The sequence below is a fragment of the Mangifera indica genome, chromosome 5 (assembly GCF_011075055.1).
Source record: "Mangifera indica cultivar Alphonso chromosome 5, CATAS_Mindica_2.1, whole genome shotgun sequence".
In the NCBI taxonomy this organism is placed as follows: Eukaryota; Viridiplantae; Streptophyta; class Magnoliopsida; order Sapindales; family Anacardiaceae; genus Mangifera; species Mangifera indica.
In genome coordinates this window covers 11,076,773-11,103,181 of record NC_058141.1, presented here as the reverse complement: position 1 = coordinate 11,103,181, position 26,409 = coordinate 11,076,773, and the positions used below count along the sequence as shown (strand labels likewise).

The 26,409-nt window shown below is 33.4% G+C and overlaps 4 protein-coding genes across 5 annotated transcripts; 3 read left to right on the top strand and 1 right to left on the bottom strand.

Annotated features, from left to right (window-relative positions):
* The first annotated feature begins 1,010 nt into the window (after positions 1-1,010).
* Positions 1,011-7,437, top strand: LOC123216589 (transcription factor SRM1-like). Of its 2 annotated transcripts, XM_044637051.1 has the most exons (3): positions 1,011-1,028; positions 1,373-2,146; positions 6,565-7,437. In XM_044637051.1, the coding sequence occupies exons 2-3, from the start codon at positions 1,761-1,763 to the stop codon at positions 7,067-7,069; spliced, it is 891 nt and encodes a 296-aa protein (XP_044492986.1). In that variant the 5' UTR covers positions 1,011-1,028; positions 1,373-1,760; the 3' UTR covers positions 7,070-7,437. The 2 variants fall into 2 exon arrangements, with proteins under 2 accessions (XP_044492986.1, XP_044492985.1); XM_044637050.1 differs by lacking the exon at positions 1,011-1,028 and having other exon boundaries at positions 1,191-2,146.
* Positions 7,438-15,947: 8,510 nt separating this feature from the next.
* LOC123216590 (GEM-like protein 6) lies at positions 15,948-17,151 on the bottom strand. The gene is made up of 4 exons (XM_044637052.1): positions 16,842-17,151; positions 16,667-16,747; positions 16,259-16,533; positions 15,948-16,178 (listed from the first exon to the last, which is right to left on the bottom strand). The coding sequence occupies exons 1-4, from the start codon at positions 16,969-16,971 to the stop codon at positions 15,972-15,974; spliced, it is 693 nt and encodes a 230-aa protein (XP_044492987.1). The 5' UTR covers positions 16,972-17,151; the 3' UTR covers positions 15,948-15,971.
* Positions 17,152-20,257: 3,106 nt separating this feature from the next.
* LOC123217403 (GEM-like protein 4) lies at positions 20,258-21,540 on the top strand. The gene is made up of 4 exons (XM_044638426.1): positions 20,258-20,560; positions 20,670-20,750; positions 20,849-21,123; positions 21,230-21,540. The coding sequence occupies exons 1-4, from the start codon at positions 20,401-20,403 to the stop codon at positions 21,428-21,430; spliced, it is 717 nt and encodes a 238-aa protein (XP_044494361.1). The 5' UTR covers positions 20,258-20,400; the 3' UTR covers positions 21,431-21,540.
* A 2,999-nt stretch (positions 21,541-24,539) lies between these two features.
* On the top strand, positions 24,540-25,732 carry LOC123215998 (GEM-like protein 4). The gene is made up of 3 exons (XM_044636335.1): positions 24,540-24,864; positions 24,971-25,245; positions 25,348-25,732. The coding sequence occupies exons 1-3, from the start codon at positions 24,675-24,677 to the stop codon at positions 25,531-25,533; spliced, it is 651 nt and encodes a 216-aa protein (XP_044492270.1). The 5' UTR covers positions 24,540-24,674; the 3' UTR covers positions 25,534-25,732.
* The last annotated feature ends 677 nt before the right edge of the window (positions 25,733-26,409 follow it).

Sequence of the window (26,409 nt, the reverse complement as noted above, 5' to 3'; positions counted from 1 at the left end):
CATCAACTATAATTTCAATGTTTGCCCTTGTAAATTTTTAACTTCTGGAGGCTATCTGTTCAACCCATTATTTGCTTGCTTTCAAGGGTTGTTCTTTTTTTACTTGGTTTTATCTTGTTTCTGGATACTCCCAATATTTGTTCTTATTTTAGGCCCAATTTCACTTTTTATTTATTTGTTTTTCTTTAAACATTTGGGTATTGTTTACATATGTAAACTTGCTGTAAAACTTTAAAGATGAAGATTTCTTACTGGTATTAATTTTTGTATATTTCTGTTTATAAATTTACAGAGATGCAAGGGAGAGATATTAGAGTTGGATTTTGCTCATTAAGGTTTGGTTTTTCGCATTCCTGTTTGAAAGAGAAGTTTCTAAGTGTTGGTTTGTGTGTCAAAATCTTGATAGTGCTAGTATTTTGAGTTGGTGGCAATCTTTCATTTCGAGGCATTTTGTACAGTTTGTTTAATAACCATTTGAGGGTTTGAAAAGTAAGGCCAAAAAAAAAAAAAGTAATTTCAGGAGAGTAGAGCTATTCCATCCGTGGTTCAAATCCAGGTACTAAATAGTGGGTTTTACTGTTATGTTTGTTTTAGGCTAATAAAAGATTTTTACCTTTTTGAAATGTGGTTTCCTAAACATGGTTTGAATCCAAAATTTCAAGTGCTGGTTTTGAATCCATGGTTTTTGATATTAACACTTCTCCTTTTCTTTGGAAATTGGTGATGTCAATAATATTGGCTCTTTAACAACCTCTCACTTTTTTTCCAATTCACATTTTTTCTTGGATTGGTTTTGATATTTGATTTAAATTTTTGTTTGATTTGGAATTCAGGATATGAAATTAGTTCTGTTATTGAGTTCATGAGTTTTTAGATTGAAAGTGTGAATTTTATATGGCTTTTAGCATCATTGATTGAGAAGTGTATTCGCAATTAATGTTGATTCTACTGTCTGGTTAAATTGGCAGAAGAAAACAAATAAGCGGGGTCCTGCAGACGGTGCTGTAAAATTTTGAGCTTTAAAAGCAGTGAGTGTTTTATAATAGGTTGTATTTCTGTGGGCCTACACTGTTAAAACTGTTCTTTTCAAGTAGAGCCTTTGGTTAACTGGATTTTTGTTGGAGGTGGAGATGAAAATTGGAATACTCTATACTGTCCATTATAAACTTCTAGGCTTTTCTTCTGTGTTTGGTTTCTCCCTTGTATCTTTCATACCTTTCACTATCCAAACCTTAATTACAATACTGTAGAATTCACGGTTACCCTTATTTTTGTACTGTTTAAACTTCCATTTACTGGATCTACGATATTATGGCTTTCAGATATTTCTCATGGTCTAACTGAACTTTGTTGCCTTTTCATTCATCAATAGGTCAGCAAGTCACAAGAGTCCAATTTTGAATTGTGGAGCAAATCACCATTGAATTCTTCACATACTCTACTGGTGTGTTTTGATTTTTATTGGAGGTGATCTCTGGTTCAGCTTCCTTGGCCTTTTCTTGGGTTTCTTTGTCTCTCTTCTTGCTAGCTCTATACCTTGACACTTCTTGCTAAACCCCCAAATTTGACAGTTTAAGTCAGCTATCAATCTAGGTAGTAGTGATATCTGCTACTGAAATAATTTTTATCTGTTTTTCAATTCAGAATTTAATGTTTTGAGATGGGTTATAAACTAGCCTAAAGTTTAGAGAAGGTTGGTGGCTGTTCTTTGTTATTTTCTTGTGGGTTGTGTTCTGGGTAGGAGGTTCAAACTAGGCTAGATGACTGTGGATGAAGTGGGCAGTAGCTCCGAATGGACAAGAGAGCAGGATAAGGCATTTGAAAATGCTCTGGCAACTTATCCTGAAGATGCTTCCGATCGATGGGAGAAAATTGTAGCTGATATACCTGGGAAAACTCTGGAAGAGATTAAGCATCACTATGAGCTTTTAGTGGATGATGTTAACCGCATTGAATCAGGTTGTATTCCTCTGCCTAGCTATAAATCATCTTCTGATGGATCTACAGGCCATGGTGGTGATGAAGGAACTGGAAAGAAAGGTGGCCACTATGGGCATTATAACAGTGAGTCCAACCATGGAAGTAAGTCTTCACGGTCAGATCAGGAACGCCGTAAAGGGATTGCTTGGACAGAGGATGAGCACAGGTTAATTTTAAATTTTTATTTATTATTTGTTATTTGTTTCTCTGCATCGATTCATGGATTGCACATACAAAATATCTTATTATGGCGGAGATTGATTTCTGTGGGGTTACTTTTGTGTTTAGCATCTTCATACTTCTGCAAATATTAGTATCAATTGAGATTTACTTTTATCTGACTGTCTGCAGTCTTGTACCCTGACACTGCTGTGAAATTCTTACCTTGCTTCTATAGACTTGATTTCGAGAAGTTACCATTTACTCGAGATATTTTTCCCTGGTGGTTATTTTGGTTAGGATGTAGCAAGCTCTGACTTTCTGTATAGCTTCCTAATGTTTTTGGTTGCTGCTATATATTCTGTAGTAATTAGTTATCAAGAAAGCACAGTTTATCAGTATATTTTAAAATGGGAATCTCAATGATTAATATGTGGAAGAGAAATTTTATTTCACGTTTTGCTGGAATCTAATTGCCTATGTCTTACAGTATGTTATTTAGACATTTGTTTTATAGTAAGAAATATTTGTTTGTGAGAGATTTTTGTTTTATCTTTTTATTTCCCTCAATATCAAAATTACATTTGCAATGCATATTGAGATTGAGAGATGCTACTTATTTTTCTTAGAAAGTCCGTGTAACATGTGCTTTGCTTGAGGTCTCTTTTCTAAAAGAGGGGAAGAAGAAAGGAAGAAAAAGAAAGAATGATTAAAAAGATGAACGCATCAACTTGAATTTTAAGTGGTGTTAATGATGTTACCATGCTAATAAACTCCGATGTGGGTTTTAGTTCAATTTAGGGGATTCACATTCCTGATATGTTTATTTGCAAATTTTGTAGAGTTTTCTTCTTATGATTATCTTTTCACTATTGTAGTTAAAGAACTGGGTGTGAAACATTTTTTTTATTAGAATTGGAGAGTACTGAAGTATAAATAACTAAAAAAAAATATTATGCTTTTTTGGGTGAATACTGTGTTGTAGCAATGCTTGTATTGACAATAGATTGGGAACTTGATATCTCTAAATTTTGGGGTGGAGTGGGACAAATTGATTAACGGATACCTCTAAGTATGATTAACATTGGAGTGACATAATTCAATTTGTTTCAGTAGCAGCACAAAGATTGAATTTTTATGGTTACTTCACTTTATGGGTAAGGATCATAGAGCTCAAGGATGGTTATGGGAATTCAAGAATAACATGGATTAGGTATTATTTTTAATGGCGCTTATGCTTTTGCGCTAAAGGATTTGATACCATCCTTTATAGTAGTTTCACATTTTCCCTCTATTATGAGAACCATGTTGGTTTCTGCTAAATTTTTTTTAATTTTTCTTCTCGGGTGCTGTTCCTAATTTCGTTTGAGCAATTGGGCAATATCTTATCTCTCTTTTATGACATTTGTGGCTGTATAGGCAAATTTTGTTTCTGCCTTGTGTTTGAATACCCAAGTATTCGCATGATATTTCTCATGAACTATCTCACTGTTTTACCTTCTTGAAAGCCACTGAACAATAGCCTTTAATTGCGATGTGACAAATTAGCTAGGATAGGTCAGCATCAACATCTAATTGGAAAATATATATTTGCATTAAACAAGGATACAAGCTACTTAAGTGCTTAGTACTCTAGGGCCCATGATACCTACACTATAGTTTAAGGGCCAAAAGACTTATTCCTACCTAAGGTTTAGTGAAATTCCAAACTTCCATTCTCTAACTTTCAAAAACTCAGACATCTATTGATGAACAAATTTCTGTTAAAAATCTCAGTTAAAATTAGAAGTAAAACCATCATTTATTACGAAATTTAAAAAATTAAAGTTTTATCATATTTTTCTCCTCAAGTTTAAAAATCTTACAATTTTCCCCCAACTCAAAGTTTGAAAACTAATAAATACCCTCCTAGGGTTTGTTCCTCTTCTCTCTAGCGCCAATTCGTTGTCTCCACTTTCAGCCATCCTCCTTTCCGCCTTATCTCTCCCTTCAGTTACTCTTTTTCTCTCTTCAACCATTTTCTGTTGAGACAAAGACGAACGGTTTTCATCTCTCAGATGAAAACTTGTCATCTTCATTTGAGAGACAAAGACCGTTCATCTTTGTCTCGGCTGAAGATGGTCGAAGAGAGAAGGAAAGTGACCAGAGGAAGAGATAAGTTGGGAGGACGGATGGCCGACAATCGGAAACAGTTAATCGACGCCGAAGAGAAGAGGAACCCTAGGGGGTTATTTGCAGTTTTCAAACTTTGGGTTGGGGGAAATTGTAAGTTTTTTATACTTGGGGAGGAAAATATGACAAAATTTTAATTTTTTTAGTAAATGATAGCTTTATCTCTAACTTATATTTTTAATAGAAATATCTTTATGGGTGGGTGTTTGAGTTATTGAAAGTTGGAGGATGGGGGTTTGTGATTTCACCATACCTAGGGTGGGAATAAGTCTTTTGGCCATAGTTTAATAATCTTAATGTTCATTGGTGATCATATTCTTGGCTGTAAGCAGTCTTCATTTGGAGAGAATTTATAAATCAGTCAGATTTGTAAGGAAAGTATGACACTAAATCAAATCCATAAAATTACCTTGATGGTGCCCTAGCATAAGGTGTTTGGAAAAAGGTTTACTTAGTTGAATAAGAGACCATTACAATCGTAGCACTTGCTAAAGTAATTTATGCTTTTGATCTATGATCATACTTCCCCTATGTGCTAATGTCTGTTATGCGCAGATTGGAAGTGGCAGGTCTTCTTGATAACTTGTCTAGATAAATATACATTTGTATGATAGGCCAATGAAAACAAATAATAGATGGTGAAAGGCATTGGAAGTTGCACCTTGATTGTGCCAAATGAGGATTCCTTATCGTGATAGTCAAGTTGAGCTCAGCATTTTAGACTTATCTACTTTGGAGGGGAGGCAGGGCAGGAGGCATTGCTTCATTTTCTTAGATTAGATGATGGAACCCATGAGTAGAATCAATATTCATTGTTGGAAGGCTTTAGCTAATCTAGTTTGCAAAAGGCTAATTGTAATTATTTGAACCAATGAACCAAAACACAGATGCATGTAAGCAAAGGGCAAACATATTTAATGTTATAATTAAAGCCACATAATCTATGTTATAAACTGAATCAATTGAATGCGATGACTTAAATGCCAAGCTTTTTGGTTCATGTATATATACCATGTTGAGTAACTAAACTTAAGCTAATAGCCATGTATCTTTTACACCATTCATTAATTCCTCTGAGTTGTAAGAGTATTTTTTCTAATATAATTCCCCTTGTTGGAGGACATATTATGTTATATCATCAACAAATATTACAAAGATGGTGAAATGAAAGTTTCATCCTTTTAGTAGTATCCTCGGGGTTTGAATCTTGAACTTGAGTACTTATCTCCTGATTAATTGGTCATTTATTTATATTTAACACTAATTGTCATTTAGCAGTTCAAGTCATGTTTGAATTTTCCTTTGTCATTAATCAGTTATTTATTTATGTCTAACACTAGTTATCATTTAGCAGTTCAACTCATGTTTGATTTGAAGAATCTGTTAGCCTATGTATGTTCTAAATGCGTTTTTCTCTATTACAGCTTTTGCATCAGTTGAGTAAATTTTACCAGAAAGATTGTGTTCATAATTTGCCTATACTTTCTCTTATAAAAAAATTAGCATAAAAATTTTCAGTTAGGTTGCATAGTCAGATTAATTAATCTGATTTTGAGTTCCATTTTTAAAAAGAGTAAATTGCTTGAAGAGAAAAGGTCTTGGGACATTTTAGCCTATATACAGTTAGGCCTCCAAGCTTGTATGGTAGCAATGAAATACTTATATTCAACTACTTTAGCAGTTGCCTTGTGGAATGAATAAGTGCAAATTCATGGTAAACTTTAGATTATAAATTGATGAATACAGTGGCAAATTTGTACTCTAAATATATTAAGGGATTTTACCCTGTCTAGTACTGCACATGTAGTTTGACAACAGAATTAATCTTGTATGCAAAGGTGCGATAATATCATGTAGAAATGCAGGGAAAAAAATATGAATAACTATAGGAGTCAGTAGAAAGGGTGAAAAGTTAATATTTGCTGAGAGAGTTTGATCTAATTTTTCATATTCATGATCTGAATTCACAATGTGGTTTGCATAAAATTGTTTAGAATGATAGTGGTAGCTATAGTGAAGAACTTTTGATTTCATTGTTATGATTCAGGAAAAACTGAATAAAAACCATGATTAAAGGCTGTTAGAATGGCCTATCCAATTAGTGACTGTAAATGCTGAATAAGAATTGAGTTTGCATGCTACTGGATAGGGTTGTAAACATGGTGCAGCTTGAACTATTCTTCAGCCTTATCTTGTTCTGTATGCTATTCTTGTTCATTGGTAAGTTCTAATTCTGCATTCTTCAACAAACAGGTTATTTCTTCTTGGTTTGGACAAATACGGTAAAGGTGACTGGCGCAGTATATCTCGCAACTTTGTGGTTACAAGAACACCAACACAGGTGGCAAGCCATGCACAAAAATACTTCATCCGATTGAACTCGATGAACAAAGATAGGAGGCGATCAAGCATTCATGATATCACCAGCGTTGGCAATGGAGACATTACAGCAGCCCAAGGACCAATCACAGGTCAAACCAATGGTTTGGCTTCAGGGGCTTCTTCTGGCAAATCAGCTAAACAGCAACCCCAACATCCAGCTGGGCCGCCAGCTGTTGGCATGTATGCTACTCCTACTATAGGTCAGCCTATAGGAGGACCCCTTGTCTCAGCCGTTGGCACCCCAGTGAATCTTCCTGCTCCAGCACACATGGCATACCGCAGTAGAGCTCCAGGACCTGGAGCAGTGGTTCCTGGTGCACCAATGAACGCTGGTGCTATGCCATACCCGATGCCGCACACATCTGCTCATAGGTGATGTGAATTAGCTGTAAAATGTACAAAAGAGAAGACTACTTTGCTTGTGCTAATGTTTAGTTAGAAGGTTCTCCATCCAAATTAGCCTGAATAAGGTTGCTTATTTGCAAGCACAATGTGTCTGATGCTCAACTGTCATTTGTTAAAATTTTCAATAAGCCATAGGGGGAGAAAATACATGCAATCTGTATAGGCAACTATAAAAAACGGGGGTGCATTATTAATAGGAATAGTGATGTAGTATTTTTTTTTTCTCTTGAAACTTTAAAATTATTGGTTGTACTAGTTAGTTCTGTTTAGTTATATTTTTTTGGCAGAAGTTGTAAAGAGCCTGTCTGTCATAAATCTATTTGCATTACTGTTTTTGAATTGCCTTGCATGATAGGTGGGCTGTCAGGCATCATTTTCTCGTAATTCTTCCTTTGGATGCCATTGAAACGAGGCTATGTAAAATTTTCCATGACGTCCAGAGCCTAGAATGAGATCATTTTACTGTTACTGTTTTTTTTTTTTTTTTAAGCATTGAACTTGGGATTTCAACATCTTCAACAACTCGCTTTCTTACTATAAAAAATACCTTTCGTTTCCACTAATAATCTCATTCAGACATCCTTAAATACCCGTCTTTATACACCAGATTCACCAATTTGGAATGCCACTGAGATAGCTGAATTATCAATGGCAAATTGCTCAGATGGGGTCGTCCAGGCATCATTTGCATGGACACCAGAGGCTTACAACCCAACACAAACAAGCGGTTTTTTGCCATCATAGGCCAACAATTCGATGCTCACGACTTCATTTGTCCCCGATTGTGTGGTGAAGGCTGTGTTGGCGTTTCTGGAAACCGTGTTTGCAAGGGTTGGGACAAGGGTTTTGCACCAGTTGAAGGTTGGCGATGTTAACATTGTGATACATTGGTAAATGTGGCTTCTTGTGCAACGAACAAGAGGTAAATATAACTTATCTAATATAGTAGTTATGAGTCTGATTACTATAATCAAAATTTACCTATCCAACAAATACAAACAAATCTCCGATTATTAAAAAACAAGAGGTTTAATGGAGTTTTAGTTGGGTTTACGGGTAGTGTAGGGAAAAGTACAACCAGAGGTATGACAACTAGAATAACAGGGTTATGGTAGCTTTATGTGTGATTGCAATGGATAGAAATGTTGATATGTTCATTTTGGGGATGGGAAGGAGTGGGAAAGGGAGATATTGGAGCTTGCAGGAATGGCGAGGCTAGAGATAACGGTGGTTTTGAATGTGGGTGCTTCATGTTTGGAGAATTTTACGGGGCCAAACGACTATTTCCCACCTAAGGTATGCTGTAATGACAAGTTTCCACCCTTTAACTATGAAAACACCAAATACCTACCCATGGTCAGTTAAAAATAACGGTGGAAGGGTAAAATCCTCATTTTCTCTATAATATTAAAAAATAAACTAAAATATAATCTATTTTACCCCCCTAAACTTTGAAAACTAAAATTTTCCCCTAGCCTAAGTTTTAAAAAATGGTAGTTTCACCCTAGGGTTTGGTTTTAAAATCTCCGGTGACATCTCCGGCTCCATTGCCGACGACCTCTCTCTCCTGAGCCATCCTCTCCTTTCGGCGATCTCTTTCCTCCCATTTGGAGATCCGATCGGCGTCGAAGACGTCTTGGGAGACGAAGAACTTCGTCGGGAAAGACAAAGTTCTTCATCTTCCCAGATGAAGACGAAGCCGTCGTCTTCGTTTGAGAAGACGATCGTCTTCTCAGAAGAAGACCTCTGGGAAGACGACCGTTTTCCCAATTTGTCTTCGTCTGGGAAGACGGCCCCAACGAAGTTCTTCGTCTCCCAAGGCATCTCCGACGCCGATCGGACCTCCAAATGGGAGGAAAGGGATCGTCGGAAGGAGAGAATGCTTCGGGAGGGAGACGCCATCGGCAACGGAGCCGGAGATTTCAAAACCAAACCCTAGAGTGAAACTGCCATTTTTTAAAACTTAGGCTGAGAAAAAATTTTAGTTTTTAAAGTTTAGGGGGGCAAAAAGAGATAAAAGTTTCAGACATTAAGGTTTGGTTAAATTTAACCGCCCATGGGTGGGTGTTTGGTGTTTCCATAGTTAAATGGTGAAAACTTGAAAAAACATCAAACCTTAGGTGGGAAATAGTCATTTGGCCAATTTTACGGAGTTTGGAGGAGGTTGCATGGTACACATTTGGATAATTAAGGTGAGGAGACGACGTGGTTAGATAACAGTTAAGGAGACAAGAAAAACACACCGTTTCAATTGTAGTTCGAAGGTGTCATATGAAGAATGGATCACGCGTTTGATATTAAGCAATACTATACGTACATATTTTAAGTATACAAATAAATACACACTTATATATGTCATCATGTGATTAGTTGTTATTTTATCTTTAATTCAAAATCACTTAATTATATAATAACATATATAAAGTATGTATCTATTTACATATTCAAAATTAGTACATATAGTTTTATTGTTTGAGATTATGCTGATTTTATATTTTTATTTGAATTTTGTAAAGATTGGCTGATTAGTAAATTGTAATGTTGTTGACCTGGCAATTAGGTATGCAAAAACCCTTAAAAAAATACATGTAACGATTCAAAATCAATGAGAATAAAATACTATTCATTTTCTTCTCTCTCAATTCTTTACGTTTGAACTCTTTCTCTAGAATTTTTTTCTGCTCTTCCATTACTCCTACTCTAAAATCGTATTAGAGTGCACCAAGCTTATGGGTTCAAACTATGGCAGAAAAGTATAATGTTTTGTTGAAGAATAACACGTGCACATTAGTATCTTTGACTGACAATATGCATGTGGTGGATCACAAATAAGTGATTAAAAGAAGATTCAAAGTTGATGGAAGTTTGTAGAAGTTAAAAACCAAATTGATTGCTAAAGGGTTTCAACGGACCTTTATTCAAACTAAATTTGATCCAAAAGATATTCGAACTCAGTTTGTTTTCGCCTTTCCGCATTAATGATGTTGAGTATTATGGGGATATGAATCAATGTTAATAGAAAGAATAAGGATGAATGATTGTCTATTAGTTGTCCTAATTCAAAGCTCACCGTATTGACTTTAGAATTTGTATGGTTAAAGTTGAAGAAGTATATCAAAACTTCGCGATATTTTTGTACCCAAAGGTAAGATCTTAAAAATAAAAATTAATTTATTGTCTATTTATTTGGATTCGACAATAGATAATATTATAATAATAGAAAGGCCAAAAGACTATTTCGCACTCAAGTTATAAGCCAATTTCAAAATCATACTCAGCGATAGTTTAAATCAAAATACTCGCCCATGAGTTAATTGCTATTAAAATTTTCAGTTAAAAGCAAGGGTAAAATCATTATTTTTTACTAAACCTTAAAAATTTATATCATTTTCCCTCCTTAGTTTAAAAAACTAATAATTTTTTCTCATGATTAAACTTTAAAAAATTCACTTTTCCTTCCATTTGTAGGTTTCATCTTCTGTGGCTTAGGGAATCTGATCATTGATTTTCTTTGACGAAGATGACCTATTATCGTCTAAATCTGGATGACAAAGCGTCATTCAAATCAAGAAGACGCGATGAAAGACGACGCTTCCAAATGACGAAGGATGATGTTTCTTCGTCCTTCATAGTGGTGGGTGGTCATCATTTGTGGCTGAATTTAAAAGATTAGTGGAAAATGTTGGCCATCTATTGGAATTATGGTCGTTGGAGAAAGGAAATAAACTCTAAGGATGAAATGTTAACCTTTCAAATTTTGAGAATAAATTGAAGTATTAGTTTTTAAAACTTAGAAGAGAAATAATATAAATTTTTAAAATTTTAGAGTTTAGTAACAAAATGACAATTTTACTATTATCTCTAATTGAAAATTTTAACATCAGTTACCTTATATGTGAGTGTTTTGATTGTTGAATTACTGCAGATATACTCTTGAGATCAAGTTAAAACTGGAGTGAAAAATAGTCCTCCGGCCTATCAGAAATAAAAATCAATTTAATCAACTAATAAAACAGACCTGCGAATGAAATCATAACAAAAAGGTTGGAACTTTACTGGCAATGGAACAGAACGATTAGACAATAGAACATTAGTGGCAAAAGAAGTAAATTGTTGGAAGGTTAGAATATTTCAAAAAACTGACTAATTAAAGCTAACACTCAAAATCTATATAAACAATAATTATACGTCGATAGAACAAGGCAAAATAAAAGTGAAGGATGGCAATCCTGGACAGGAAGTCGGCTGTGTTGATATTGTGCTTAGTACTAATTTTGAGCATGGCAACGGTTAAGCTGGTAGATGGTGCAGCTACTCCAAACAATCCTTGCAAGACTGGATTTGAACCAGAATGTCCCCATAATCAACCATCCAGAAGCCATGAAGAAGCTAACAAATATAATCGTGGCTGCTCGGCAACTTTTCGTTGCCGCGGGTGGTCGAAACAGTAGCCCCGGGTCTAAATTTAGATTTCTTCCTAATGTTTAATAAAGGGAGAAAAGAAACCCTACTTTATGGTACTGCATGTGAAAAAATATGTTCTTTTCCACATTTACTTAATTATTAACAAGGAAAAATTCATTTCTTATATTATTATAAAGGAATATTCTATTATCTCTAGTGTTTTATTTCTTTTTTCCCTGGTGATTGATTATTTTTCTAAAAATTGTTGGGTATTATGATTCAAAAAAAGATTGTTTTCTGGGTAATTAAGTTTTCTCTCAACAGACATAATTGTGTTTTGACAGGCATACTAAGATTTAAGGACTAAAACTGAACTAATTAACCGGTAAACACACTGTAAATATTTTTTTTAATTAAAATCAACTCTTAACATTATTCCTGCACCTTAACAATTTAGGCTATACAATTACATTTTAATAAATCGGTGGGTTGCTTACGAGTATCTATGGGTATAAGTTTAGGTTTTTGGATCCATACTCGATAAACCCATACCTGTATAAAATGCATTATTTATGAGCAGGTTGGATATGTCTACAAATACCCATAAATAAAATGTATTATTTATGGGTATAAAATGATTATTTAATTAGATTTATTTGTAAACATAGTTTTATTTTTTATTCTTTCGTCAATCAATATAACTTTTCATCCATCAATATTTCATCAAAATTTTGTTTTAAAATGTGTATGATTTTATAACGAAACATTATTTTATCATAATGACTAATTATTAAAAATGATTTCTTTTTTTTTACCTTTAATAATGCTTCGTTTGTAATGATTTGATATATCATCATGTTTGACTTTTTAAGACGAATTATTCATTTATTGGGAAGAAAAATTGTCACATTTTATAAAATTTGTTGTAATATACAAACATTATGGATGTATGTCATTAAGGACATAGTTGTAGGTACATTAATGACCATAGTTATAGGTATGTACTTTATAATTTTCATTGGTCATTTCTTAAGAAAAATATGGACGTATGTTGTAAAAGATATAACTTATGCTAAGTTTAATAAGAGATTTATTTGTATCTTCTAACTTTAAAGTTAACCAAAAAAAAAAAAACACTTAGTGTTAATATTTATTAGTCAAACCATCTAATATATTTTGTTGTGTGTGCATGATTTTGATTTCTAGTCTCTTTATTGCTTGCTTAGTTTCCTAATAGATGAAGCATTGTTGATGTTTTGAGAATGAAAGATGATGAGAAAATCAAAACCTTAGGACAAATAATGGATTGGAATACCTCAATGAAAAATTCAACAATTTTTGTAGAGAATGAGGAAATGTTAGGCGCAAAACAATCACTAGCACCCCTTAATTGAATGTCTTAGCTCCATAAATATATAGGACTCTACACAAGAGGGTAAGGTGCTCATTGATGAGCGCTAATCTATCAAAGAAGTTCTATGGATAATTTGTAAATACTGCTGAATGTCCATTTGTAGTAATTAGCTTCAAAGCACCAAAGGAGATGTGATCAAGTTAATTTGCTGCCAACTTATAATTACTTGAGGGTAATTCTTCCAAGTGTTGTGAGTCATGATATCACCTTTAGGGAGGTTGAAATGTACATGAAGGATGGATATCTTTGAGACAAGTGGAGAAAGATGATTATAAATAAAGTTAATTTTTAGGTATACAACAAACCTTAAATTCAAAGCAATTAGATAAGCTCGACATTGAAGAAACCACAAAACAAGTAAAGGTAGATGATTATGACACGGTTGACCAAGATGTAGAAGGAGATCAAGTCAGATATGTGCAAGGTGATCTGAGTATGTGCCAGCTAGCCAAGGACAAAACATTGAGGCAATTTAAACCACCTGAGAGATATGGAAAACTACTTTTTTTTTTTTTTCGCTCTGTTCGCAGTACAAGTGTTAGATGAAGATTAACCTGGAAGCTTTGAAGATGTTAGATGAAATGGATTCATTGATGAAGAATAATACCTAGGATCTTATCAAACCACCTAATAAAAAATTGGTCGAAAGAAGGTATACGTCGAGTAGAGAAAGCAGGCTACAAGGAAAACTAATTGCAAAGCGTTTTACATAAAAAAGGATAAACTTTAAACTAAATCTATTATCTTATGGTAAAACACACATGTTTTAAGCTTTGGAAGCTCAATATAACATGAAGCTTGAACAAATGGATGTCAAAACAATTTTTCTTGCATGGATTCCTTTAAAAGAAGATCTATGTTAGAACTCATGTATATGTTTTCCCTAGGATGAAGAAGAAGCAACAGAGGAAGGGGAGAAGTGGCAGTTTGATGAAAATAACAGATGGCAAGCTCTTAGTAAAGGACCATGAGACAACCGAACAGCAAAAGGAAGATATTCAACAGCGAAAAGGGCTGGACCACCAGGATATTCAAGCTGGAATGTGGCAAGCTGAGAGTGAATAAACACTTTGCAATATATATATATACATATATATATAGAGGCAAAAGACATTCGGGCAGAAAATTAGGAACTTGGTAAGAAAGGGGAGAGAAGCAACTCTCCAATGCTAGTTGAGAGTGTTTTACTGTATTTCCAGTTTAATGTATGGCTTAGACTGTAATGAGCCACTGAACTTTATTTTTGTAATCATTAAAGAAGATTAATACAATAGTCAGTTTTTTATTAATCGTCTCTTGTGACTTAATACTTAATAGAATAGTTGGGATATATGGCTGTGAAGTAATTTAAGCAGAGAAAACCTAAGAGGGCGACTTTCCAACAGCACAAGAGAGATTTTCAATTCTGTATCAATCTACATGGTCCAACTTCAGAGTTTCCCAGTCAAAGGCAAGGAAGGTGAGGTATCCTTACTAAGAAATTCATTATATGACTTGAAGCAATCGTCTAGGTTATGGTACCTGCCGTTTGATAAGCTTTTGACAAATAATGGTTTCAAGAAGAGCGACAGTTGTGTTTATTTCAAGTGGCAAATTGAGCAGTGCGAGATTTTCTTATTGTTAGATGTGGATGACATGCTAATTGCATCCACAAACTTGAATGAGGTTTACAAATTGAAACTACAATTGAGCTTAGAATTTGAGATGAAGGAATCAGGATTTGTGAAGAAGATTTTGGGTATGGAAATCGAGAAAATTTGGAGTTGAGAAAAAGACAAAGAATTACGCTAATAAATTTATAGAGAGGAATGAGATGACTCAAACTAAGATTGTTCAAACACTTTAGTAATACATTTTAAGCTTTCATCAAAGCAGTAAGCTTTGACAACTAAACAAAAGGCTGCGATGGTAAGGATTTCATATGCAAACGCGGTATGGAACCTAATGTACTAAATGATATATACAAGACTGAATTTAGCTTATGCTACGAGCTTGGTCAGTAGATTTATGTCAAACCCTGGAAAGGAACATTAGCAATCTATTAAATGGGTGTTGAGTATTGTAGAGAGACTAGCTCATATGGGCTAACATATCATAAAGTTGGATTCAAGGATGAGAAGCTTGTGGGATACATTAGTTCTGAATTTGTTAGAGATCTTGACAAAAGGTCGTTGACAAGTTTTATGTTTACTTCATTTGTTTGTACAATAAGTTGAAAGGCCATGGTACATGTGTTTACTTTATCAACAACTAAATTTGAATATGTTATTGTTACCAATGTTGTCAAGGAAGTTGTGGTTAGAAGGCTAGGCTGTTGAGCTTAGAGTGACAAGAGCAGGTCACAATCAGTCCTGATAATCAAAGCACAGTGCACTCGACTAGAAATTTGTTGGTGAAGTTAAGATACGAAGAATGATTAATTGCTTATGCTTGCTCTAAGGTGGAGAATTCGCCAAGTATATATGGATCAACATTAAGCAAAGATTGGAATCCTAAGTTGGAACTACTAGTTCAAACGGAAAGAATGCATAATCCAAATAAGATGTACGAGAGTTATAGTTCTTACAGGATTTATATAGTCAAAGGTTGTGTTCTAGTAGGAAAGAATAAATTTACCTAAATCCTCTTAGGATGCTAAGAAGTCTTTACAACTATATAAAGGGCTTGTTATAAAGCTATGTGACGAAACAATAATGGAGACTGACAAAGTGGTAAGTAGTAGATGAATAACTTAGGAGCCTTAATAAGACTAAGTAGGGAGACAATCTCTGCGGTAACAGGCTAGGCTTAAGTGTCATGGCGCAAGTAGCTAGTTGATTTATTCTTATCTTGTAAGCTTGTAATTTTTATCCTACGGTAGGAGTTCATCAACAACGGTGGATGTAGGCTGACATTATTTTTAGCTCAACCACTTAAATTCTTGTGTTCTCTTTCATTACTTTATTGTTTTTTATTATTGTTTATCGTAATTAGCTCATCTAGAAAAATCTGAAGTTGTCCACAAACTTGAGGTTGACATAATAACATACTCTACAGGATTAATTAATGGTGTTTTTCATAGCAGAAGGTCTTTCCTTAGTACATCATTTATGCTCTGGGAGATCGCCAGCTTAACGTATTTGAAAGCCTTCTCATAGTTTAAGAAACCCATGAACCAGAAGTCAAAATCGTCTACAGTGCAAATTTCCATGTACTTCTGAGATGGTTTCTTCATATTAACACTTTGGTTTACTCCCTTAATTTTCTCAGTTGGGATCAAAACCTGTACACAGGAATTGCAAAACTTATTATGATGCTAGAAAGAGAGGTAAACAAAAATGCAATTGATGTGTGACTTATTACCTTGTAGTGAACTCTAACAATTTCTCCGTTCTTCGAATAGAATTTCAGTGATCTCTCACTGCGAAATGCAACCTTGTCTGTGGAGATAAAGAGGAGGCCTGCTATTGGACCTGCTGTAGTTGACAAATAGCATTGAGAAGCCTTCAACAGTTTCTCTCCTTCTCTCACACTGAACAGCTGCTTGAATATTTTCTCCATTCCGCCTACTTGCAGAATTTTTGCAGCCAAACTCAACTTCCCCTTCACAGTTTCAGCAATCTTGGGCGCCAGTCTCACTACAATTTCACGGCAACAAGAATGCATTAGGTTTTTGCATACGACTTTAAAGTAAACTAATTAAGCAATCATTTCTACCCTAGATACCCAGCTTCACAATCAGTGAAAACTATCTGGTTAAATAATTGTTACCATGTTCTCTAACTCCGCGTGCAAAACTATCCGCTTTCTTCCATAGCTTGTTAATTGTTCTGATGACTGAATCTACTTTTCCTGCAATGTAAAAATTATTTTGTTACTAAAAGACCTTCAGGAAGACCCCTCACAATACACTCATTTCACAGAGAATAGAGAAAGAAAAACTTACTTTGCTTATACATCAGAGGAGCTTTTGCAGAAGGATCATGACCATGGAATTGTGCAGTAGGTTCAGGTAAGTATCTCATAGAGAAAGTCTTAACTAAGTCTGGCATAGAGCTAACTGCCATAATCCCCATAACTTGTCACTTTATAATTAACTACTGCCTTGTGTAGTCTGCGCAACTGCTTAGTGTAAATGGTTTCAATTCCATTGATATTTAAAGGGAATATTCAACATAGTAAGGGAATCTAGATTTTTTGCAATTGCATGACTCATCTTTATTGAAGGCATAAGCAAAGCAATGACACAGTTTAGGTCTTCAGAAAAGTAGTGTGCATGCGTCGAGATATTACTGAGATCACAGAGGAAATCTTCTCTTTTGAAATTTTATAAAGATTAAAAGATAATTGGATTCTAGAATGATAAAATTAAAAGGCTACTCTTGCTTAATTAATCAAATTAATGTCAACAGCTCATCATCAATACAAAAGAAGAAAGAGGAAAACATTTTGTATGGTACTTAAAGCAATATTATCATAACATTTTCAAACTATGTGAAATATCTAAGGGTGTACATAGTTTAGTACAGTTTAAGAGTTTTTTAAAATTAAACTAAAAAAATAGTTTGAAAAGTTTTCAAATCAAACCAAATTAAACTGAAAAATAATGTTTGATTACAGCTTAAATTTATTAAAATCATTCATTTCTAAATATATATTATTTAATAAATTAATTAAATTGTAATTTTCTAGAATATAATCCAAATATGTAAAATAAATATGAAATATATATGCAATATATATGTAAAGAAAATGAGAAAATAAATATGGAAAAAACTAATTGTACACCTAATTATTTTTTGAAAATTTTTGTCTAATATAGCTATATATATGCATTTTAAAAAATATATGATTTACAATTTAGTTTGATTTGAAAATCATCTAAATAAAAAAAAGGTTTGAAAAAATTTTAAATCAAACCAAATCATTTTACAGAGCAAACTATAACTTTTAAGTAGTTAATTTCGATTTTATAATTTAAATCGAATTATACACACTCTAAGGAATATCTTAAAAAGGATGTGGAATATACCAAATAATAAAATGAAGATCTGAAAATTTTCATCTTGTTTTACTTAATCCATTTGATTTATTTCAGATTAAATAAATATTGCTCAAAAAGAAAAAACAAAGATGAAGAAGAAAATATTGTGTGTGTATTTTTTCTATACGGATCACCCACAGACAGGAAATATCAAGTACCTTGTTTTTTTTTTTTAATTTTAATCTTTAATTCATACTATTTATACAAGTAAATAAGTAATTAAGCTACTTGCCAACTAGATGATGGTGTGGCAATGAAACTTTCTGAGCTGGTTTTTCCTCTTTTCATTCTTAGAGATAAGATATAAAGAAAAAGGCATTTGCAACACAAATGTGTTACATCAGCCAACTTGTTAAAGTAATGTACTTTGATCCAAATAAATCATTTCATTGTTAATAGTTGGATTATCTTCTTCAATAAAGGTTTTTTTTTTCTTTTTTTCAATCATGGAAAAGAAAAAAGAGAACAAAAATTAACCATGATTATATTAGTCAAGCCAAACAAATGTATCATTTCATACCATTAATGTCACTTTACCATTAATGATTGCACTCATTCTATGCATAGTTTGACATAGACATTGTATGGGTTATGTCTAAGCCTACCATGATTAGAGTTAAGTTGTGTCTGAGCTTGTTAATTAGTGGGTCTAATAGGTCAAATCGATTTATTGACATATTAAGTCCTGTGACAACCCACAAGTCGTATTGGTTTAGTCTACAGGCCTTGCCCTAAGGCTCCTAAAATGCCCGCAATTTTACATATCTTACTCTTGCGAGACATGCCAAAAATGAGAGGCCTAGGTTAGGCCACATGCTGATCGCTTTTACAAAACTATTAAACAAGTTTTATTTTTAAATTTTTAATAGAATATTAATATATTTATTAAGTTTTTATTGTTTCTAAAATAATTTTTGAAATAAAATTTATCATATGCATACATAGAGTTTGAAAATAAAATTTACCTGCAACCTAGGGCCGGTAAATTTCTTCAATGATCTGAACAAAACTTGGAAACTTTGTTTCATATTCTCCACTCTTTCGGGGTTGACATTCCTCAAATCTGAGCAACAATTTTTCTTGCCGATCAAATCTTTGTGGCAGCTTCATTTAAACATGTGGGGGATTGATGTGGCTGATGTGTCTATGATATGGCAAAGGCTCTCTCCCACAAAACTTAAGTGTAAGTCACCCTTATTTTGTAACTAGCAAATAACAGCGGGAATAGCCGGCCTCAGACTTTTCCCAATATCGTTTCAATATGTGGAAAGTTGCTTCAATATCCAATATTTTTTTAATGGTGAGAAGGTTGCTTTACCAACAGCCCCTACTGCCTATTCACTTACACCTCAGAATGTTGAAGAGTGAAAGAGAAAAGAAGGCCAAAAATGTAGCAGTATATCCTTATATGCGTATGATCATCGCTTGGTCATGTCTCATCTCATGAATTGTGACTTGCGAGGATCCTTTTGTCTTTAACTGAACAATCAACAAATTAAGACTTCATTGCTCTTTTCTTTTGCCAAAGATTGTTTTTCCTTTTTCTTTCTCAAAATGGAAATTCTTTACATATCTCTGTCTCCAACATCATTAACTGTATATGAAAAAGAAGTATGCCTCATTTGTGCTTCAAATCCCCTTTCTTTTTCAACTTTCTCTTTCTCTTTCTTAACTAAGAATGAAAAAGAGGAAGTTGCATCACAAAGCTAAAATGCCAGATCGGAAAGCTTCATTGCCAAGCCATCATGGGAGAGTTGGTATAAGAAAACGGATGCAATACATGTTGCTTAGCTTTTTTGCTTGAAGGATTGCATTAATTAAAGTTTACCTACTAATCAACAAACTTCCCTCTAATTTCTAACCACCAAACTTTGAACAATCCATGTAATTTTATATGGTTAATTACACCAATTTTAATTATAGAACTCTCAATTCTGTCATTTTCTTTTGAAATTCCAGGAATTCACCAACATTCATCCCAATCTAATCCTTTGAACTTTAATTTTATTCGTTCCAAGTTCTTGAGGGAGCATTTATGAACATGAGAATAAAACTAAACTAACTATATAAATTAATCTTTTATATAAGTATATTTTTAATAAATAATAAGGTATGTTTTTACAGGATTAGTAAAACTAGTAGAATTTTAGGATTTTCAGAGAGAGGGTCGGTCAGTTGGCAATATTTAAGTTTGACACTAATTCCTTAAAAAGCAATCACAAATAGACCTTTTCTGCTGTCCAAATCTTTTAAGAGTCATTGCTTTGAATCTGCTTTTATTACTTCTAATTCATGAAGCAAAAATGATTCATGCAACCAAAAGCTAGATTCGCATGCCATCTTTAACGTACATTCAATTCCCTATAAATACTTCACCACCATTATTTATTGCCGAGATAACACAAATTTAAGAGAAGTTAGAGACAGAAGAACGTAAAATCTAGCAATTCATTTGGAGACGATGAAAAGCCCAATTTACAAACGAGTTATGGGGATTCCTGTTAACTCAACTGCTGCTGCATACTTTGTCTCATCATCATCTATCAAATCCTTATCTGAATCAGCTCCCCGATATCGTATTCATGATTCTTCGGCCAACGGGTCTCCAGCATATAAACAAAGTATATATCTGTCTCGTCTCTCTGTGAAATATGTGTATATATACGGATTTATGAATATTAGGAGTCCCGATGAAGGTGTTTTAGTAACAGAATAGTTTTTATATTGCAGGAAAAGTAGATTCGGTTCTTCAGACAATGAATAAGCTGGGGAAGAAAGCTGGTAAATTTGCACACGGAGTCAGAGAACATGGTAAGCGATCATTGGTCATTAACCAGATAGTTTTCATTGAAAATTTTGACAGAGTCATGCATAAAACTAAATGCAATTTAATTGCAATGAAATTGTAGTGAGACTGGCGCCAAAGATTACTGAAACTGTGAAGGGAAAGTTGAGTTTGGGCGCAAAAATTCTACAAGTAGGTGGAGTGGAGAAGATATTCAATCAGCTGTTTAATGTTTGTGAGGGAGAGAAATTACTGAAGGCTTCTCAATGCTATTTGTCAACAACAGCAGGTCCGATAGCAGGCCTCCTCTTTATCTCCACAACCAAAGTTGCGTTTTGCAGTGAGAGATCACTGAAATTCCGTTCTAAGAATGGAGAAATCGTAAGAGTTCATTACAAGGTAATTGGTCTGACATCTCATGCATTTTAATATAATATTTTTGTAGTTTTATTTCCCTTTCTTTCTTGCTTGCATTCTAACAAGTTTTTGCAATTCCTGTGTACAGGTTTTGATCCCACTTGAGAAAATAAAGAGAGTAAATCAAAGTGCAAATATGAAGAAGCCATCGCAGAAGTACGTGGAAATATGCACTGTGGACCATTTTGACTTCTGGTTTATGGGTTTCTTAAATTATGAGAAATCTTTCAAGTCCCTTCAGCAGGCGATTTCCAATAGCGTGGTAGATGATTTACAAATCAACTATTAGTTGACTTAATTTCATCAGAATATGTAAATTTTTTAAGTGAGGAAAGTTAATACAGTTACGATTAATGTACACTTTTTGTTGATTGTTATTATGAACTTTCACTTCAACCATCGTGTATGCTGACTACACTTTCAACTTGGAAAGAGAGAAATAACACTAGAACAAGCTAGACCTTAAAAAGCACGAATCCTACCTTTCTCTGCAGAAACTTAAAAGCTGCGGCAGAAAAGAGGCTGCATGCATATTTTGATATTACACTCACATATATTGGAAATGAAAGAGCTATTTATATTTATGTTAAAAAATTAACATGTTTCATACATATACAACCATTCTCCATCATATGCCTAGTGAAAGTGCTTAAAAAATGTAGAACAAATTAAACTAGACTTAACTTGAAGTAATAGTTATGGCAACAAGCATATGCAGACTTATGGTGCCAATCCCATTTCAAATGGCACCTTGAACTTGCAAACAAGTATATTGCATCATTTAAATAGCACTACTTAACTAGTATTATTTTAGCTAGGTTCATATGGCAAGTGTCCCAAGTATACCAAGAAGCATGAGAGGCAAATTAAGGTCATAGATGTATTAGCGAGATTGCATCTGTATCTCCCAAAAGTAAATATATTCATGGAGTAAATCACCCAATTTAGCTATCCACGTTCAATTTTCATCATTATACGTAAATGATGACACAATTTTTGTCACCACCATTGTCATGAGAAATTCGTCCTTATAAGTTTATTACATTTCATATATGTTTATCACAATATTTAAAATATGTTGTGACAAATAAATTTAGAGCATTGTTTTTTATATACTTTTTTATACATAAATAGATACACCATAAATATGTCATCATATAATTGAATATTATTTTATTATATATTTAAAATCATTCAACAATATGATACATTTATGTACATATCTATTTGTGTATAAAAAATTGTATATATATAGTTTTATTATAAATTTATCATGAATTTAATTTTTTATTGTCTAAGTTAAGAATAATTTGTGATAAATGGAATAGTCACTATAATTTTATTATGACAATTACATTGGCCTTAATATGTTCATCCTATTAAAGTTGTTTTGATAAAGTTTTTATATGTCATAAATTTTATTATGTTATGATAGATAGTATATCATAAATATTGTTATGTTTTGTCATTATATAGCTACTTTTAGTCAAATAATTCTCATTATATGTAGCTTAGGATTATTGTATATATCATTATTGTTGTCTTAATATACTCCTATTATTATATTTTAAATAATAAACTTGTTGTCACATAGATGATAACTAAATTTTTATATATAATTCAAATAAAAAAATTTAATTCATTGTTACCTGTTGGAAACAATTAAACATATCTAATCAAATTTTGTAAATCACAGTAAATATAATTTAGTATACCCGACTTCAAGTTTGCGACGAAACTCATTCGAATACAACGTAAAGTTTTGATGTGAGTTATTTCCACAATCCCATTTGTCCCATGTATTGCATTCCTTTGGGAGACTTGATCTCTTTGTGTTTTTTGTTCCAAAAGAGAAGAATTCCTTTGCCAACTCCCATCACTATATATATATATATATAATGGATAATGGAATGGATCTTCTCAACTGCTTTTGTCTACATAAGCCAATACTTGTTGAACACCGAAAGTTATTCTAAAATTTGTGTAGTCTCGGAAGAGTTAGGAGCACGTAGTAGGGCATTAGGTGGCACTAAATTTTATTTGCCTCATCAGCCACCAAAATGTCAAAGCCGGCCTTGTATTCTATAATATATTTCAATTTGATATTCTTAAATTAAGCTTCATTGTGCATGACTCGTTGCTGAGTTGGTAATTTGGAAAAAGATAGGAAGAGAAGACGTTTGGCTTGACTGGCTTAATTTAGACTAAGTCCAAATAGATTTTTCTTTTGGTCATGGTAGGGTGTTCTTTAAGAGATAACATTTTCTATCACTACTACGTGGAAAGTGAAGTACCATTATCTTGTATGTTCACGTTAATTGGTCGATCCAACGCATCCAGACGTCAAATTTTCTTTTCCATTTTTCTTAAGGTATTAAATCTAGCATCAGAAAGTTAGATTGCCAGCTCAAAAAGTTTGAATCACACATCAACAATCCATAGATGAAAGAGGGATTACGTGGTGCCTGTTGCGATTGTACGATGCAAAAGCCACCTACCAACTCCTAATAAACATTTCATCTCCACAACATAACAACAAAATTATTATGCACCAAGGATGATTTTTTCCCTACTCTATAAGGAAATTTTTGAACTTTCCTAAACCCTAAACCAATCTTGCCTTGAAATTTAGTTGCTCATAGATCAATCTCTTGAAATGGGATGGATTTTGAGAAATGTATAAAGTTTTGTTTTCCTTTTTTTTGGGCAAATAAATATATATATTAACAGAATGATAAAAGGGTGTCCAATGAGAGGATCTGGAAATAGCCTAAACACATCTTATTCACTAAATAAACAACAAAAAAAATAGGACAAACTTGAAAATAAAACAGAAACCTATAACATCTCCTTTTGAAGACCTATCATAATTCTTACTATGAAAGAGTTAAAAAAGAAAGTCGAAATAAAACTAAACAAACTAGGTTACAAAGAAAAGTGAAACACAGACTTTCCACCAAGGCTAGACTATACAAAAGGAGTCTAACCAAAACATGATGCCACAAGAATGTATAACCTTACTCCATACTAAACATTAATTTTTTTTATCTATTTTAATTTTTTTTTTTAAGTGATGCCATTGAATCTATGGTTTTTAACAGATTATCCACCCATATCTTGGTAGTGATGATACATGTATTGTTAGTGAGATTGGATAATTTAAAAAATAAAGGGTATTATCCACCATTGTCTTTGTAGTAATTATTCATGTGTTAGGACAATTTTTGAAAAGTAAGAACTAGTGGGTTCAAAATATGCATTCTTAAAGCAATAAATCTTTAAATATATTGATATCTTAAGGAGTCAATATGCATGCTTTTTACTTTTGTTTGATGAGTCATAGATGAGTCATGGACAAAAAAGTTGGCTCGATAATGCCTTTAAATACATTAGCATAACTCTAGGATTCTTCAACCCGCACATTCAGCAGCTTCTCAAAGACACCCAAAAAGAACATTCTGCAATCTCCAACAATTGTTGCAGAGACACAAATCACCTGAAAGCTTATTACTTCAGCTTTATATTCATCAAATATGAAGAAAACTTTGGCAGAACAAGTTATGGGAATTTCAATCGCCTCAACAGCATGCCCTTTTATGAGCTTACCAAGGAGATTATTACCTGAACCTGAAAGCCAAGACCTTGTTCCATCTTCTGCAAATAAAAGGATAGTTAAGCTGGGGAAAAAGGCTAACAAATTTGCCCTTGGAGTTCGAGAGCATGGTAATTAATTAATAATTTCTTCATTTATTTTTTAATTTGTTTGTGATTATGAATCATGTATAAAGTTGACCTTGGAATTTAACTGAACATTTTTGTGGTGTTGCAGTGAGATTGGGACCAAAGATAACTGAAATTGTGAAAGCAAAGTTGAGCTTGGGAGCGAGAATTCTTCAAGTAGGAGGAATGAGCAAGGAGTTCAAGAAGCTATTTAGTGTTGGAGAAGGAGAAAAATTGTTAAAGACTTGCCAGTGTTATTTGTCAACAACATCTGGTCCTATAGCTGGTCTCCTATTTATATCCACTCACAAGGTTGCCTTCTGCAGCGAAAAATCAATTAAATTCTCTTCTCCAAATGGGGAACAAGCTAGAGTTTATTACAAGGTAACTAAACAAAATATAATCTTGAACTATCTAATTTAACAAAAATGTGTCTCTCTTCAAGACTGGTTCCTAATATAGTTTGAAATTGTCAATTACTTGCAGGTGGTGATACCAGTAAATAAGATAAACATAGTCAACCAAAGTGAAAACATGAAGAAGCCATCACAGAAGTATATAGAGATAGTAACAGTGGATAATTTTGATTTCTGGTTTATGGGTTTCTTAAATTATCAGAAAGCTTTGAACCAACTCCAGCAGGCAATTTCTCAAGCTCAAAACAAGTGCTAGCACATCTTGTGCCCTATGTTTCGTCGGACATAATTAATAAGGTCAACAAGAAAGTTGATTGCAGATATATATTGTACAGAATTTTGATAGTGAGAATGCTTATCAATCTCCTTATCATTATTGTCTATATCAAGGAGAAGCTTTGTTACTGTATCTCTCAATGCCATTTAATGGATCTCATCTCCAATTTCTGGCGCAATTTGTGGGTCAATGTAAATTCTTTATATATCAATTACTGGTATTTTGCTTGCCATTGACAGACGGAGGTTAATATCAGACAAAGATAATGGTTGACCTCAATGTATACTTAAACATTCATTTCTTCAGCTATTTGTGCTGGCACAATTCTGTTATATTACCCTAAAAGATGTGGGTAGTTGGAAGAGAATCTATTAGGCTTAAAATAGAAAAGATTCACCACTTCAACTGATGAATTCCTGAGGTGGCGTCGAATATGATGAATGCTTTACATGCCTTCACATGGTAGACGGAGACATTATCTGCAGTGGGTATCAGAAAAACTCCTACAGCTGGACCCTGGCTTCTTATCGTGTGTGCAAACTGTTAATCATGGAAACAACAGAGGATAACACCTAAGAAACTCAAAATGTAGATTAACCAAATTTGATTTAAGTATTCAATAATGGTAAATGTAAGCCCTCTTGTTGATGAAGTTCTAAATCAGCTCCCTCCGAAAACGTTTACTATTAAATGACATAAAACTCAATCATTGAACACTGTTAAGGCAAATAACCTACTATGCAAAACATAATAACCAAGAAATTAGGATGAATCGTGAACACAATCTTATTTGATGCCAAAGAGAAATTAATAGAAATGAACAAATTACAACATTCCATTTTTAAAAGACGAAAC